The following is a 15,180-nucleotide window of genomic DNA, read 5'->3' as shown; positions in this document are numbered from 1 at the left end:
GACTTTGTCTCCTTAGGGAATAGTATTGCGGACGCCGCTGCCCAGAAGGCAGCGGCCATGAGAGGGGAAATGTATGAAAATGAATTTCAAGCCATCTTAGTTCCAGCCGATGTAGACTTCAATCGAATGTATCGCACCGCTAGTGTAGAAGAAATAAGCTCATGGCAACAACTGGGGGCACACCAAAGGGACAATGCGTGGGTTTTGCCGGACGGACGTCTAGCAATGCCTAAAGCCTGGGTACCCCGCCACCTCCGGGTTTTACACAATTTCACACACTGGGGAGCAAACCGCCTAGCAGACAGCATCCTTAGGCATTGGTATGCCCCAGGTGCACACCAATTTGCGAAGGCAGTATCCAAAAATTGCACCATCTGCGCCGGATTCAACCCAAAACAAGAACCACGCAAACCACCAGGGTCTAGACCTTGGGCATATATACCCTTTGAAAGCCTACAACTAGATTTTGCAGAACTCCCGAACTGTATGGGGTTTAAACAATTACTTGTCATAACAGACCGACTTTCAGGTTGGCCAGAAGCTTTTCCATGCAAACGAGCAAATGCTCAAACCGTTGCCAAAATCCTCATGCAGGAAATAATTCCCAGATACGGAGTTCCACGTCGATTAGACTCTGACCGTGGGACACATTTCGCTGCAGAGGTAGTTCAGTCTGTCACCAAGGCATTTGGAATTAAATGGGAACTCCACACCCCGTACCATCCGGCCTCTTCAGGTCAGACGGAGCGGATGAATGGACTTATAAAAACCCAATTGGGAAAAATCTGTAAGGCTACCGGGCTAAAATGGATAAATGCTCTTCCGTTAGTCCTACATAATATTCGTAGCCAGCCGAGAGGACTCTTGAAACTATCTCCCTATGAACTCCTGTTCGCCAGACCCTCCCCGACTCATACCACCCAACTCCCCGTCTCTGAGCTAGAGACTGGGGAAAACGAACTGACTGTATATGTTACACAATTACAACGACAACTAAAGAAACTACACCATTATGCAGCAACCTGTCAGAATGTTCCCCTTGATGTCGATGCTCACTCCTTCACGCCTGGACAGTGGATTTGGGTTAAAACTTACAGGCGAGCCACCTTACAACCCCAGTGGGAAGGACCCTACCAGATTCTCCTGACGACCCCAACTGCAATCAAGGTCTCTGAACGTTCTGCCTGGATTCATCACACCTTCTGTAAGTCCGCACCAAACCCCAACGACCTGGGTGACGTTGCAAGGACCTCCCCATCTTCCATCAACTCCACCGAAGACACCGTCCCACTCGACAATCCCGCGCCAGCCATCGAATCCCCCCAAGACCCTCCCGAGGAACCCACCTCGATCCCAATAACAGCCAAGGAAGGTGACCAAGGAGACCTGGAGAAGTGGATGTCAAAGATCCTTGTAGTACCTGAACCAGACGACCCAGATCATCCACCCATACGAATGCAGTTCCGGAAACAGAAATGCCACGACACCGGGAGCGGGACCTGAAACCCCAGTTTTTGTTTTACCTTCCCTTTCTCATACCACCTTCCCAAAACCCAACCCAGTTTTCCCACCCTCCTCCCTTATCTTTCTCAAACCCCAAAACCACCACCCCCTCCCTTCCCTAACTGTATCGTGTCTGTCGAGTTCTTTCTTTATTTTTATACAGATTTTCGCCTCTGCCAACCCGTGAGATGGACCGGACCCTGCTCCTGGGATACTGTCTCGCCTTCATCATCTACGTCGCAGCCCAGCAGCTCAATTGTGGAGAAAATCCTTCTGAGTTCTTCTTCCTGGATCATCGGACCGTCGACTCCTCTGACCCTACTTCCTTGAACAACCTTGGAGACTTCAAATTCTGCCTTCCCGGAACTAAGAGGTGGCTACCACATGCCTTTCGACCCCAACTGCGAGGCACCCAAACCTGGGAATTACTTATAAGGTCTGCCTCCTTCTCTATATTGGGACGTGCTTTCTTTACCCTTGACCATTCCTGGAACCGGTTAACTTGCCACAATGGAACTTCTCATCAGACCCAATGGGGCACCACTATTAAGACTTTTGACCCCGCAGAACAAGGACAAGGACTTTGGGGGGAATACACGGACTCTATGCATTATGACTTTTGGACTTATGGATTCATGTGTACCAATCCATCCACTGCTACGACCATTCAAGGTATCTGCGTTCGAAAATTTTGTTGTATATGGGACATAGGGACGGCATCAACCTGGGAAGGAAATAGGTATGTCGAGGGATGGTTACACTCAGTTGGAGGTGGGGCTAGTACGGAATGGGACCATGTAGGACCCCAGAGATGCGGGGGAGTCTCAACTGACCTACACTTACTCCACCGACAGGACCCTTTACAGCCCCTCGGCACTGCCCCTAGAAACGTCAACCTTACAGGACTTCCCTTGCCCCCGCGCATTTCCGATATCTCTGCATGGCAAAGTAATACGTACGTCCAGCTCCTTCAGCGGGCCGCCCATGCCACGAATTTAACTGACTGCTGGATCTGCACCCATATCCCATCCCACATAGAGCAGGGAGTGCCTTTCGTTGCAAACCCCCTCACCCTCCAACAGTATAAGAGTACCTACCTCCTGAACCGGAACCTTACTTTCTTAAAGCCCACTTCACAGTATATATACCTGAGTGGTGAGTCCCAAGGACCCATTTGTAGAGAATTTACAGGAACTGGAAGCCATGTGGGTTCTAGCAAATGCCCCGTTACGATCTTAATAAACCCCGGAGAGGACCTCACCTTAGTCAGGAATCACACGCATTCCCGTTCTTACCCTGATCTCAAGTCTGCCCTGACAGCCGTCTTGTTCCCGTTCATTCAAGAATCACCCATTGACGGTCTCATAGAAGCCTTTAGCACCGGACGAATTGGGAAACCCCTCAGCGGGCTATTCTGGCTCTGTTCCTCCCGAGGTTATACGTGGGTCAGTATTCACATGAGAGGATCCTGCTTCCTCGGCCACATACACCCAGGGTTCCGGGTAACCCAGGACTTACCTACCGGCCGCTTGAGAAACAGGAGGTCCCCGACTACCCCGTTAAAACCTAAGGCAAAGGCAGAGACCTGGCTCCGCGCAGTGTTCCCAGCCTATGGGGCTTTCTCGAACCATATGGACATCTTAAAACTAACGGATATTTTGTTGCGGTTCATCAATGAATCTGAGGCCGCCACGCTAGCAGTGTTAACAGAACTCACTCAGGTCCGATCCCTCTCTATTCAGAACCGCTTGGCTCTTGATCTCCTCCTGTCAGCGCAGGGCGGGACCTGTAAGCTCATCGGGGCGGAGTGCTGTATGTATGTATCCGATCAGACCCTGAATATAACAGCACACCTCCGAGCCATCGATTCCCTAACAAAAGATCTCCACGAGGTGCAGAATGAAGGGGTCTCAGACTGGGATATCTGGTCGTGGCTTCCCAATGCCTCCTGGCTCAGGGAAATCGTGAAAGGCACCCTTTTTCTAGCTCTATCTTTGATCCTCCTCCTTACCTCCCTTTGCTGTTGCCTCCAATGTTTCCCGGCTATGTTAACTCCCCGCAGACAAAAGCCCTCCCCAACCTCCTTTCAAGCTCCGTTATGTCCTTCCCCTGAGTTCCCCGAGATAGTACCGATGTTCCACCTTGGGAGTGGGGAGTACATTACCCCGGTGTGCGGAAATAATTTTTAATTACTTAAAAATTAATCCGCAGAGAGGGGAAATGTTATAAGGGGCAGGGTAAGAGGAATTTGCCCCCATGCATTACGAGACTACCAATGTACAGAGAGGGGACAGTTTAGCCAGAGAGAAGCCATTTTCTTGACTTCATGGTTCAAAAGTCAAGAGAAGCCTATTCTGCCGTATCAAGGTAAATTAATCCCCTGCTGACCCAGACAGTTCCTCCAGACCTCTTGGAAAACACACGCACCCTTTTACATAACCCATTGCTAAATCCTGTCTCACACCCACATGGAAACTTGCATAATCGCACCTCCAGCCAGATAACCAAAAACGATAACGATCACCCATTCTCGGAACTTCCACCCTCCCAAATCCCCGCCTGAGGTGCCCTCCCTTGTACTTTTCATGACCCAGATTCAGCTGAACCATGGACCTTTTTAAGATATATATATTTATCCCTAATAAACTATTCCGTTGTTCCTTTAGTAATGTTATGGTGTCCTCTATCATGTTACCCGATGCATCTCCCTATTCTCTACTCTGTATGAAACTGTATCTATTTACGAAACCGCAATAATATAACCTTGCACTGATACCTTGAACCTTTCTATCAAATTGTACCTGTTTAAAAAATCCTGCCATCCTGAAGAATTAATTGTTTGACTCTACTATTTGCAAAGGTTTCCACTTATGCACCCTTCTAAGCTTTTAGTTCGTTGTCCTTGATAAAATGTTATAAGCTGTCAAACATCGCTCTGAACTGTGAACGTTTTACCGCTGTTAGAATTGTATCCTCTCTGTGTATTATTAGTTACTGTATAATATCTTCTTCTTCTTTAACTTTAAGTGTAGTCTTTTCTCTCTATTGCAAACGTTGAATATTTGTATAAACTTTGTTGCAAGTTAATAGGCACCTCTGTGGCACAACATATTTTACGGACTGTTTCCACTTCTTCTTGATACCACACTGCCACCTAGCCAGTCTAAAAGAGCACGACTCAAATACACACTTTCAGTGAGAACAACAATTTTATTTGATAAACAGGTGTTATCAACAATCTTCCCACATCCGCAGAGTCTTCCTGTCAAACAATAAGGAGACATGCATAATCATTACCTGGACTATCACCATGATATCTTACATCAAGAATTCCATCAACCCCTTTGTCCTCTCGCGATTACCCCCTCCCAGAACCCATTTCCCCACCTTTTATGCAATTCTGTACTATTGGAAATGAAACCTATAAATTTGTGAAGCTTCCTTTGTTCGGGGTCCCTTCACTTCAACTTGCTTGTGTGGACGGATCGCTATTGCAATAGCTTTATTATTTAATTAATAAAGTACCTTGCTTCGTACGTCCTGGTTTGGCCTCTGTTATTTGGTAGGCAGGAGACGCTCAAACTTCGTCTGCCTGCCAGGATACCTGGACTCTTCCTGGGTCAAGGATCCACTTAATTCTAGGACCGTGTAGCTCTGCAAATTTTTACAACACAAGCTTTCTTCATCTTCGATGGGACAGCCCTTCAGATATTTGAAGATCGCTATCCTATCACCTCCCGGTGATATCCACCTCTGCCAGCTGTTGCTTCCTGCGTAAGTTGAATTGAGCTGCCTCTTCCCCAGAATGCTTTATTAAAACGTGTGAGGCTTTCGCCATGAAATGGTCTGAGATGACCACAGCAAGCAAAGGAAACGAGGTGGGCCAACGGGATCTCGAGGAGGGCGGCTGTGCTGCTGAGCCAGCAAGGGACACTCGACAAACAGGAAGGGCGAATGATTTCCCTTGGAGGCTGTCACCTTCGTAGGTCAGGTGGTTCAGGAGATGAAAGGATGCCGTCACAGAAAGGCAAGCGCCACGCCTAGGAAAACAGATCGCTGATCAAGCAGGCAGGGCCTGTCGAAAGAGGAAGAGGAGGGGGCCCTGCACCTCTGACTAAAACGCTCTCAATTACCTCCGCCACTGGAGTACAGGAACAGAGTGCTTTATACCGATCCAGAACCATTGCTCCATTTAGCTCAGTCTTGTTTAGACCATACCCTCCAAGTGTCCCTGTTTTCCAGGTTGCAGTCCCAGAATTACAGAAGCCGTCCTGGTTTCAATCCCTCTTTTCCTTTTTTCCTCCGCGTCTCAGAGAACAATTAAAAGTTCCGTGTCTTAGGTGCAGAAATAGAGTCCTTTCCCCCCCTTTTGTTAGTTTTTAAATTTTAAATTTCGACAAAGTAATAATCATAAATAAAAAAGGATAAAAATGTGCACCCCACCACCGAGACCATTCCATTGCAACTATCCGACCTCCCAAAATTTCAACACCTCTTGTGATGGTTTGACCCCTTTCCGTTTTTTTAACAGTACAAATTCTACAAACACCTTCCATATCTCCTCGAAATCATTTCTCCTGCACATTCCCCGTCTTACCTTAATGGCACATGTTAATTTATCGTTAATAGCTATATCCCACTCCTCTTTACACCATTCTTCCATTTTATATTCTGCTTGCCCCTTCCACTTCCTAGCTATAATAACTTGTGCAGCTGTCAATAAATTTGTGAGCAAGTCCTTCATAGCTTTCCACATCGTGGAAATCATGGTGCCTCTGGGCTTTTGGTCAGCTTTAACCCAGTCATTTCTGTTATCTCCTTAAACACCCTTTGCCATAAAAATTGTACAGTGGTACCTTGCTAGACGAACGCCTCGCGGCACGAAAAAAATCGCAAGACAACAACGTTTTGCAATTTTTTGGCAGACTCGGAAGACGAAGTTTTCTAGGGCCGTGCCATAGAAAATGACTAAAATAAAATGGGATCCGAATAAAAATTATGTTGAAACCAAGAGCCAATTCAAAAACAAATTTATAATCCTGAATCTCCCTGGCAAAACAGAGCATTCTCTCTCAAGAGTTTTCTTCTCTTGCCAATGTGCCTCCTTTCAAAGGTGACTTATTTCTCTCCCTCTTCCCCGCCTCTCCCCCCACCAGCCTCAGTCGGTCTCCCCTCCACCACAAACCTCTCTCATTTCCTACTATGCTCTGCCAAATTCAATACAGGGAGTATCCATCCATGGGGTAGGATTTCACAATAATGGGATTTCGCACCAGGTGTCCCTTTTCTTTTATTACGGATCACTTCTGACATCTTGGCTGCCTGCCACCTGTTATGATCGGAGCCTGCTGTTTGGAGTTACCGACAATGCCCCCCCCTTTCCATGCACAGTCAAGCAAAGCTGGGTTGGGGGGGGGGGGCTGCGCAACCCTTCACTAAGGCTCAGGAAGTGTGTGGAGTAGTTTAAGTGGAGCTTACCTCCCGGCTACAAACCATCCCTCCGTCTTGTCACCACGATCAGTGGCATTCACAGGGCCGGCTCCTTCGTGGGGCAGAGAGAGGAAGCTGCCTCTGGCCATTTATGCTTGGGAGAGGCAACAAAATACAGGGCAGGTTGTTCTGTATGCCCAATGCAAGCCCTGCTGCCTCCAGGTGTCCTGGAGCCAGTTTTAAATAGAGCCACTGCCTCTTGTGGCAGAGAGTTCCACATTTTAACCATGCACTGTGTGAAGTGCTTTCTTTTTTTAACTGCCCTGAATCTCCCAACATTCAGCTTCGTTTGATGTCCACGAGTTCAGGCATTATGACTGAGAAAGAAAAGCTTGTGTCTATCCACTGTCTCCATGCCGTGCCTTATTTTGGACCTCTCTATCTTGTCGTCTTATATATCCCATCTAGATAGCTGGGGTAGCTCAGTTGGTAGAGCATGAGGTGAGAGACAGGACAAACAAAGAGAAAGGGCTGGGCAGGGAGGAGGAGAATAGCAAGTTCAACTCTGAGTCTCAGCATTGTGGGTTCGAGTCCCATGTTGGACAAAAGATTTCTGCATTGCATGAGAATGAGTGTCCCGGGAATTGTGGTCCCTTGGGGGTCCCTTCCAACTCTACTATCTCTCTGTGTTTTTATAAATAGAGTACTAAAGTTTCGCTCCTCAGCTTTCCCACCAAACTCTCCCGGCTTTTTGCTTGGGGATTTTCCATTTCTTCTTTGCCCATGTGCATCTTAGCATCTGGGAGACTTGGGCGCTTGCTCACATCCTTCCTTGCTTCAAAGACAAGGGGAGGGAAAGAGACAGGATGAATCGGTCAGCTTCGTTCCGGGTCATCCTGAGTCATTGCTTCCTTCAACCCAAACCAAGTGGACATTGAACTTCCTCCTGCCATTTGGGATTTGGGGCCCAGACACAAGATCAACATGAGTCGTCAGCTAGGAACCACCTCAAGTAGCCTCTCCTCGCCCAGCTCCTGTCACGTCACAGGAACATTAAATTAAAATAATAATAATAATAATTAGGTGATTTATAAATGCATTCGATAAGCAAACACTCTTAGAGAATTCTAAATCGTATTGCTCTGTGGTAAAAGGTAAAGGACCCCTGGACGGTGAAGTCCAGTCAAAGGCAACTATGGGGTTGCGGTGCTCATCTCACTTTCAGGCCGAGGGAGCCGGCATTTGTCCACAGACAGCTTTCCGAGTCATGTGGCCAGCAAGACTAAACCGTTTCTGGTGCAACGGAACACCATGATGGAAACCAGAGCACACGGAAATGCCATTTACCTTCCTGCCGCAGTGGTACCTATTTATCTACTTGCACTGGCGTGATTTCGAACTGCTAGGTTGGCAGGAGCTGGGACACAGCAACAGGAGCTCACCCCGTCACGGGGATTCGAACCGCCAACCTTCTGATTGGCAAGCCCAAGAGGCTCAGTGGTTTAGCGCCACCCTGTTGGCGTATTTAAACTGAGTAACCGCGCCACAAAAAGCATTCGGAGGAGACTGCAAAGTATAATTAGGAGTTGTTTTAATTAAAGAAAGATAACAGAAGTTACATTAACTACAAGGACATTAGAGAAGCGGGACCCGTGCAGTGACCCACCACCCAGGGTACTGAGAGAGGTACGCAAACCTCCTTATATACTATATCCAATTGCTGACACACCGTAATTCACACAAACTTAACATCACCTGCTGTACTGCCTCACAACTGCAAAACTAGGTCATGACATTTACCTCTGGCTTTTAAAGAGAGACACATTCTTGTGAAACAGTAATGAACCTTGAACCTTAAACCATTCAACACGGATGTCAGGGGGACTCCTGACCAGCACTTCGCCCAGCGACAGCACGAGCAGCAAGTCAGGAGAAGGGAATGAGGAATGGAATGGAGCGGACTGGAGAGAGGGCTCAGTGAGGCGTCTGAGCCCTGGCAACGCTATGCGGAACAGAGCGTGCAGGAAGGGCTCAGAGACGCATCAGAGCCGTGGCACCGCTCTGGTCGAGGGTCAGCGGATGAGGGGCTCAGCGAGACATCGGAGCCCAGGCGCCGCCCCAGCCAGCAAGAGGGGAGACCTCTCCTTCTGACGCCCGAATTGAGGCGCCCGCCCACACGTAGGGCAAAGGGGCGGCGTTTTGAGGTGCCCAGGCTTTTATGCTGGCTGAAAAGCAGACGGAAGCCATTGCCAGGTTCTGAACTGGACTAGACGGTCATGTTTTCTGCTATCTCTGCACTGTAAATAGTATGCACAATAAAACTCTTAAAGACAACACAGACTGGAGGGTCTTTACTCGAGAGTAGCCGCAACAACACCCAAGTCCCACCTACTCTGTGGTAGCAGCTCTCGGCACGCTCAGCAAACCACAGTTCCCGGGACACTGCTACTCAGCCTTCTGGAAGGTTTGCGCAAGTTGCTGCAGGAGGACCATGAGAAACATCAGGGGAGGGGTGTCTGTCTCTAGAACCGAGGCGAAGCCGACTAGCAACCTTGGCATTTGGGCTATTGCCAGGAAGTTTGACATTATTAATGCAATCTTACAATATTCATAGTATTGAAACGTTGTGGGTTTCTGTATGTTGCCGTACAGCACGGTCGCATCTTATGCGCATTTAACTTGCGCACTTTCCAGGCTGAAAAGGCGCAGGTTAAATCCAGGCAAGGCAGAGGGCAAGGGGACCTTTCTCGCAAGCTCCTTGGGACGACTTCTTGCCAACTGCTTTGAGGTTTCTCCCCTTTACGATCACATGGCATATAAATGTTGCAAAAAAAAAAATTAAGATAAATACGTTGCCTCTCAGGGCGGCTGCACACCAGACAGCGGCACATAACTTTGCCGCCCATCCTTCACTTTCCCCTTCCCCACTGTTTCAGACCGTAAGACCCTTGGGGGACCTGTTTATTTGCTTACATATCTGTACAAAGTAGCAAGAAGAAGAAGAGAAGGAGGAGTTTGGATTTGATATCCCGCCTTATCACTACCCTAAGAAGTCTCGAAGTGGCTAACATTCTCCTTTCCCTTCCTCCCCCACAGCAAACACTCTGTGAGGTGAGTGAGGCTGAGATACTTCAGAGAAGTGTGACTAGCCCAAGGTCACCCTGCAGCTGCATGTGGAGGAGCAGGGAAGCGAACCCAGTTCACCAGATTACGAGTCTACCGCTCTTAACCATTACACCACACTGGCTCTCGAATCACATTATGGTCATATCAATGCCAACATTGATTCTTCCATTGTGGAAAGTTGGACTGGATGGCCCTTGAGGTCCCTTTCAGCCCTACAATTCTATGATTCTATGAACCGAGTCTGATCTCTGCGCCCACCCAGCCCAAACCGGCTGCCTCGTACCTGCCTCGCAATTGGCACCCGTGTGTCCTGGACAGCATTTCCACTGCAGAGCCGTGACCGTCTTGTAGGCCTGCTTGTACGTTGGCCTGACAATCGTTCTATAGCTGAGGAGAGACAAAAACCAAAATGGCTTCTTCAGGCAACAGGAGCGACAAGCGCAGAGAGCCTGGGGCTTCTGTGGGGGAAGGGGCGACTCCAGAAAGAAAGTGTGGGGCTGTAGAGGGAAGAGCAGAGTGGGTGGCTGGAGGGCCAAGCACCAAGGAGACCAGGGTTCAAATCCCCTTGCAGCCATGATACACCCCATAGGTAAGCCTTGAGCCAGTCACTGTCCGTCAGCCCAACCTAGCCGGCAGGGTTGATATGAGGAGAAAATGCAGGGAGGTAAAATTCTGTAGGCCACCTTGAGGGGGAAAGGAGGTATACAGTTTTATTCTTTTTGTAAACAGCTTCAAGGTTTGCTTTTACAATCAAGCTGTACATGGTACCTTGGTCCCCAAACACCAAAAACATCAAAGTAAGTGTTCCGGTATGCGAACGTTTTTCAGAAGCCGAACGTCCAATGCGGCTGTCTGCTATTGTTTCTGGGGCTCCTGCACCAATCAGAAGCCGTGCCTTGGTTTTCAAACATTTTGGAAGTCAAACGGACTTCCAGACTGGATTAAGTTTGGAGCTTTTGTTTTTGCTATTTATTTCGCACTTTTGTTTTTGAGGCTTTTTTGGTTAATTTGTTTTTTTCTGACTGTGTGGAACCCAGTTCAGCTACTGACTGGTTGATTTTGTGACTGCGGAAATGGAAAAAAGCCCCCCATCCAAACAATGACTATCATCAGTGCAGGTAAGGAAATAATAATAATTTTAATTTTTATCATCTACAATATTTTCTTATTCATTTTATAGTACAGTGTATTGATTATTGCTTTCATTTTAAGGATCAATGGTCTCGTTAGATATTAAAATTGATGTTAAATTGCTGTTTTAGGGGTTGTTTTTAAAAGTCTGGAACGGATTAATCCGTTTTGCATTACAGGGGAACCTCGGTTTATGAACACCTCAGTTTATGAATTTTTGGTTTACGAACGCCGCGGACCCATCTGGAACGGATTAATTCACTTTTCATTACTTTCAATGGGAAAGTTTGCTTCAGTTTATGAACGCTTCAGTTTATGAACAGACTTCCGGAACCATTTACACCCATGCTTTGGGTTAAGTACGCTTCAGGTTGAGTACTCCGCGGACCGTCTGGAACAGATTAATCCACTTTCCATTACTTCCAATGGGAAAGTTTGCTTCAGTTTATGAACGCTTCAGTTTATGAACAGACTTACGGAACCAATTGTGTTCATAAACCGAGGTACCACTGTACTCTCTATGGGAAAGCGTGCCTTGGTTTTGGAGCGCTCTGGTTTTGGAACAGACTTCTGGAACGAATTAAATTTGAGAACCAAAGTACCACTGTATGCACATTTTATGAAATAAAAAGAATCAATGTAAGGATAAATACATAAATGGCATTGGCAACAGAGGTCTTAAAGCCAGGAAACCACCAGCCAGTATGTCTAAACAGACCCACCACACCTCCTCGTTTGGCCTGCGGGGTAATTTTGGCCAAGCCCCGCCCACCGGCTGCAGATATGACACAGGGTGACTGGCAGGTGTCAAGCCCCACCGACCCATCAAACATGACCCACTTGTTTGGAAATGGAGGCAGGCAGAGCTCGGTTTCCATGTTTTGGGGTGTATGGGGAGGCGAACAAGCTGGAAAGGATATGGGAGGCTGGTCAAATGCTTTCGGCTTCCTCACCTGCCCCCCGTGCAAGTTGTGGGCCACCAGCAGCTCTGGAACACTCTCTGGAGGTAGGTGCCATTCTGGATATGACAGGAAACCGTCCGGGTGACAGTGTAAGAACACCAATTCCTGAAAAGAGACAAGAGACACAGGATGGATCACCAGTTGCTGAGGAACAGCAGCGGAGGCGGAATATGCCTTTGCCCTCGTGTTATGTGCCTTCTCTGGAAGCTTCCGGAAGCCCCAGCTGCAGCAGAATGTGGTGGCCAGACTGCTGGTGAGGGCATCTGACTGACAACATGCTGCACCGCCATTAGAGCCCACTTACGGTACAACCAAGCCAGGTTCAAGGTCCTTGTATTAATTGACAAAGTCCTGAACAACATAGGTCTGAGGTACCCCAGGGATTTTTTGAGTCCTTCTATCCCAGCTCGATCACCATCTATTATGGATGCATTGCAGGGGGTTGGACTAGATGACACTTGGGGGTTCCTTGTAGCCCTTCAATTCTCTCTTTCATATATACTGTTTCTGTGTGTGTGTGTGTGTGTGTGTGTGTGTGTGTTTTATAATTTAAAGTACTCATTTTTACATCCTTAAGATATCAATGACTTCCATTCTTCTTTTTTCATGGTTCATTTTACATATCAGAAATCCCTGCATATTTTACAGAAACTATACCATTCAGTATTCCATTATTACATCCATCATAACTTATTTACACCGATATCTTAATGCTGCCAGCATTTTCAGCTGTACACAGTTATTTCCCAAATATTCAATGAACGTTTTCCAATCTTCTCTAAATGTATGTTCTTCTTCTTCTTTTATTCTATATGTTAAGTCTGCAAGCTGCGCATATTCTGTCAACTTAACTTGCCAATCTTCTGTAGTTGGGACCACTCTTTTTCCATTTTGGGGCCAACAAAACACAGGCTGCAATAGTGGCATACTTAAATAACCTCTTTTGAAACCTGGGAATTTCAGTCTGAATTATCCCCACTTATTCTGAATTAAAGAACCTTTTAATTTGGGTGAAAGAGGAGAGCGCCAAATATGGTCTGAAGCTCAACATCAAAAAAACTAAGATCGTGGCCACTGGTCCCATCACTTCCTGGCAAATAGAAGGGGAAGAAATGGAGGCAGTGAGATATTTTACTTTCTTGGGTTCCATGATCACTGCAGATGGTGACAGCAGTCACAAAATTAAAAGACGCCTGCTTCTTGGGAGAAAAGCTAGACAGCATCTTAAAAAGCAGAGACATTACCTTGCCAACAAAGGTCAGTATAGTTAAAGCTATGGTTTTCCCAGTAGTGATGTATGGAAGTGAGAGCTGGACCATAAATCGTCAAAGAATTGATGCTTTTGAATTATGGTGCTGAAGGAGACTCTTGAGAGTCCCATGGACTGCAAGAAGATCAAACCTATCCATTCTGAAAGAAATCAGCCCTGAGTGCTCACTGGAAGGACAGATCGTGAAGCTGAGGCTCCAATACTCTGGCTACCTCATGAGAAGAGAAGACTCCCTGGAAAAGACCCTGATGTTGGGAAAGATGGAGGGCACAAGGAGAAGGGGACGACAGAGGACGAGATGGTTGGACAGTGTTCTTGAAGCTACAAACATGAGTCTGACCAAACTGCGGGAGGCAGTGCAAGACAGGAGTGCCTGGCGTACTCTGGTCCATGGGGTCACGAAGAGTCGGACACGACTAAACGACAACAACAATTCTGAATTATTTTGCATTCCAATTATTCTGAAGAAGTGTGCATGCACACAAAAGCTCAAACCAATGACAAACTTAATTGGTCTCTAAGGTGCTACTGGAAGAAAAAAAATTGTTTTCGTTATCCCCAACAGAAAGGACTCTGGTTTCTTTGGGACAACTCTACAATTGCGACCTTTGCCCCGGGATGCGAGTGTAAGTCGCGCTCCAGCAGCACGGCAGTAGCAAGAGGTGCCATTAGCGAAAGCACACCTTCATGTTACAAGCGGTTTCCTGTTACGAATGGACCTCTGGAATGGATTAAGTACATAACACGAGGTACCACTGTACCGTCCTTGCCTTCTGACAAGGACACCTTTGTGTGGAAGGTGCAAAACACTTGCGCGAACAAGCAGGATGCTGGGCTACACGGGGTGTTGACCTGACCCAGCCGCTAGGCTCTTATGTTATTGGCTGTTTGGATGACCTCAAAAGTCCCTTACAAGTCAATCATTTCATCTTCCCCCTACTCTTTTGGTTCCCCCACCCTAATGAAAGAAAATTCAAGGCAAGAGCTAGAATCTCAATGGGGGTCAGGGGTGGTGCCAACCTGAATAAAATATTGGGAAGGGGGCAGGTAAGCCCTGCCCTATATAACTGATCACATGACGGGGCACATTCACACCATTTGAATGGCAATGCCCGGCCCCCTCAATTTTCTGGGGGGAGGGGGCCAAAGGGACCTTGGCCCCTAAGAGTTGGCACCTATGGTGAGGAGGCCAGCACCCTCCCACCGAGCCCCTAATGGCTACAACACCAAAGCAAAAACGTGCAGTTGAAACCGGTGTGCGAAGCCCTTTGTGACCCCAGGAATATTCCCAGCCCAGACTTTCCCCAGTTTGTGATTGACAGCTTACTCGGTCCAAGAAACCAAAACACTGTGAGTTGCCAGATGGACACCCCGCTGGCACTGAAGTGAACTGCCTCTCCACATTCTGAGCCAGGAAGAGGGTGTTTGTGTGTGTGTGTGTGTGTGTGTGTGTGTGTGTGCCTGTGTGTCCATAATATAGGGGAGGAGAGAGCGAGAACTTGAAAAGGCTGGAAAAGGGCCCCGGAGAGGCGATTAAGCATTCCAGAGAGCAAACAGGAAGGGGAATTCCCTCCAGCCCCAGAAACCTGGTGCCAAGTCTTGCTCTTGAGAGGTCTGTAATTTTCCGTGCCAGAGTCATAAATCCCTGACTGGCAGGATGGAGAAAGGAAATACTCACTCGCCTTGTGGGGGGTTCGCAGGACCTAGCATTGCTACTCTCTCCATCCGTCTGGCGTGCACATATAAGACACGTTAAGT

At 47.5% G+C, this 15,180-nt stretch overlaps 2 protein-coding genes across 10 annotated transcripts in view; one reads left to right on the top strand and one right to left on the bottom strand.

Annotated features, from left to right (window-relative positions):
* Window positions 1-15,180, bottom strand: part of EMID1 (EMI domain containing 1) — a 75,502-nt gene that overhangs the window by 49,938 nt on the left and 10,384 nt on the right. For all 9 annotated transcript variants that reach the window (XR_015947380.1, XR_015947379.1, XR_015947378.1 and 6 more), the window contains exons 2-3: window positions 12,144-12,257; window positions 10,343-10,446 (exon numbers count right to left, since the gene is read on the bottom strand). Coding sequence is in view for 6 of the 9 variants with exons in the window: in XM_088659233.1 (XP_088515359.1) it covers window positions 10,343-10,446; window positions 12,144-12,257 (218 nt within the window). In the remaining 3 variants the exon portion in view is untranslated. The remainder of the gene's footprint in view (window positions 1-10,342; window positions 10,447-12,143; window positions 12,258-15,180) is intronic.
* LOC148683108 (uncharacterized) lies at window positions 1,631-5,039 on the top strand. Its single transcript, XM_088659231.1, has one exon. It carries the CDS (start codon window positions 1,692-1,694, stop codon window positions 3,690-3,692), a length of 2,001 nt encoding a protein of 666 aa, XP_088515357.1. The 5' UTR covers window positions 1,631-1,691; the 3' UTR covers window positions 3,693-5,039.

Source organism: Zootoca vivipara, chromosome 16 (assembly GCF_965207765.1).
Source record: "Zootoca vivipara chromosome 16, rZooViv2.hap1.1, whole genome shotgun sequence".
Lineage (NCBI taxonomy): Eukaryota > Metazoa > Chordata > Lepidosauria > Squamata > Lacertidae > Zootoca > Zootoca vivipara.
This window is presented reverse-complemented; position numbering and strand designations above follow the sequence as displayed.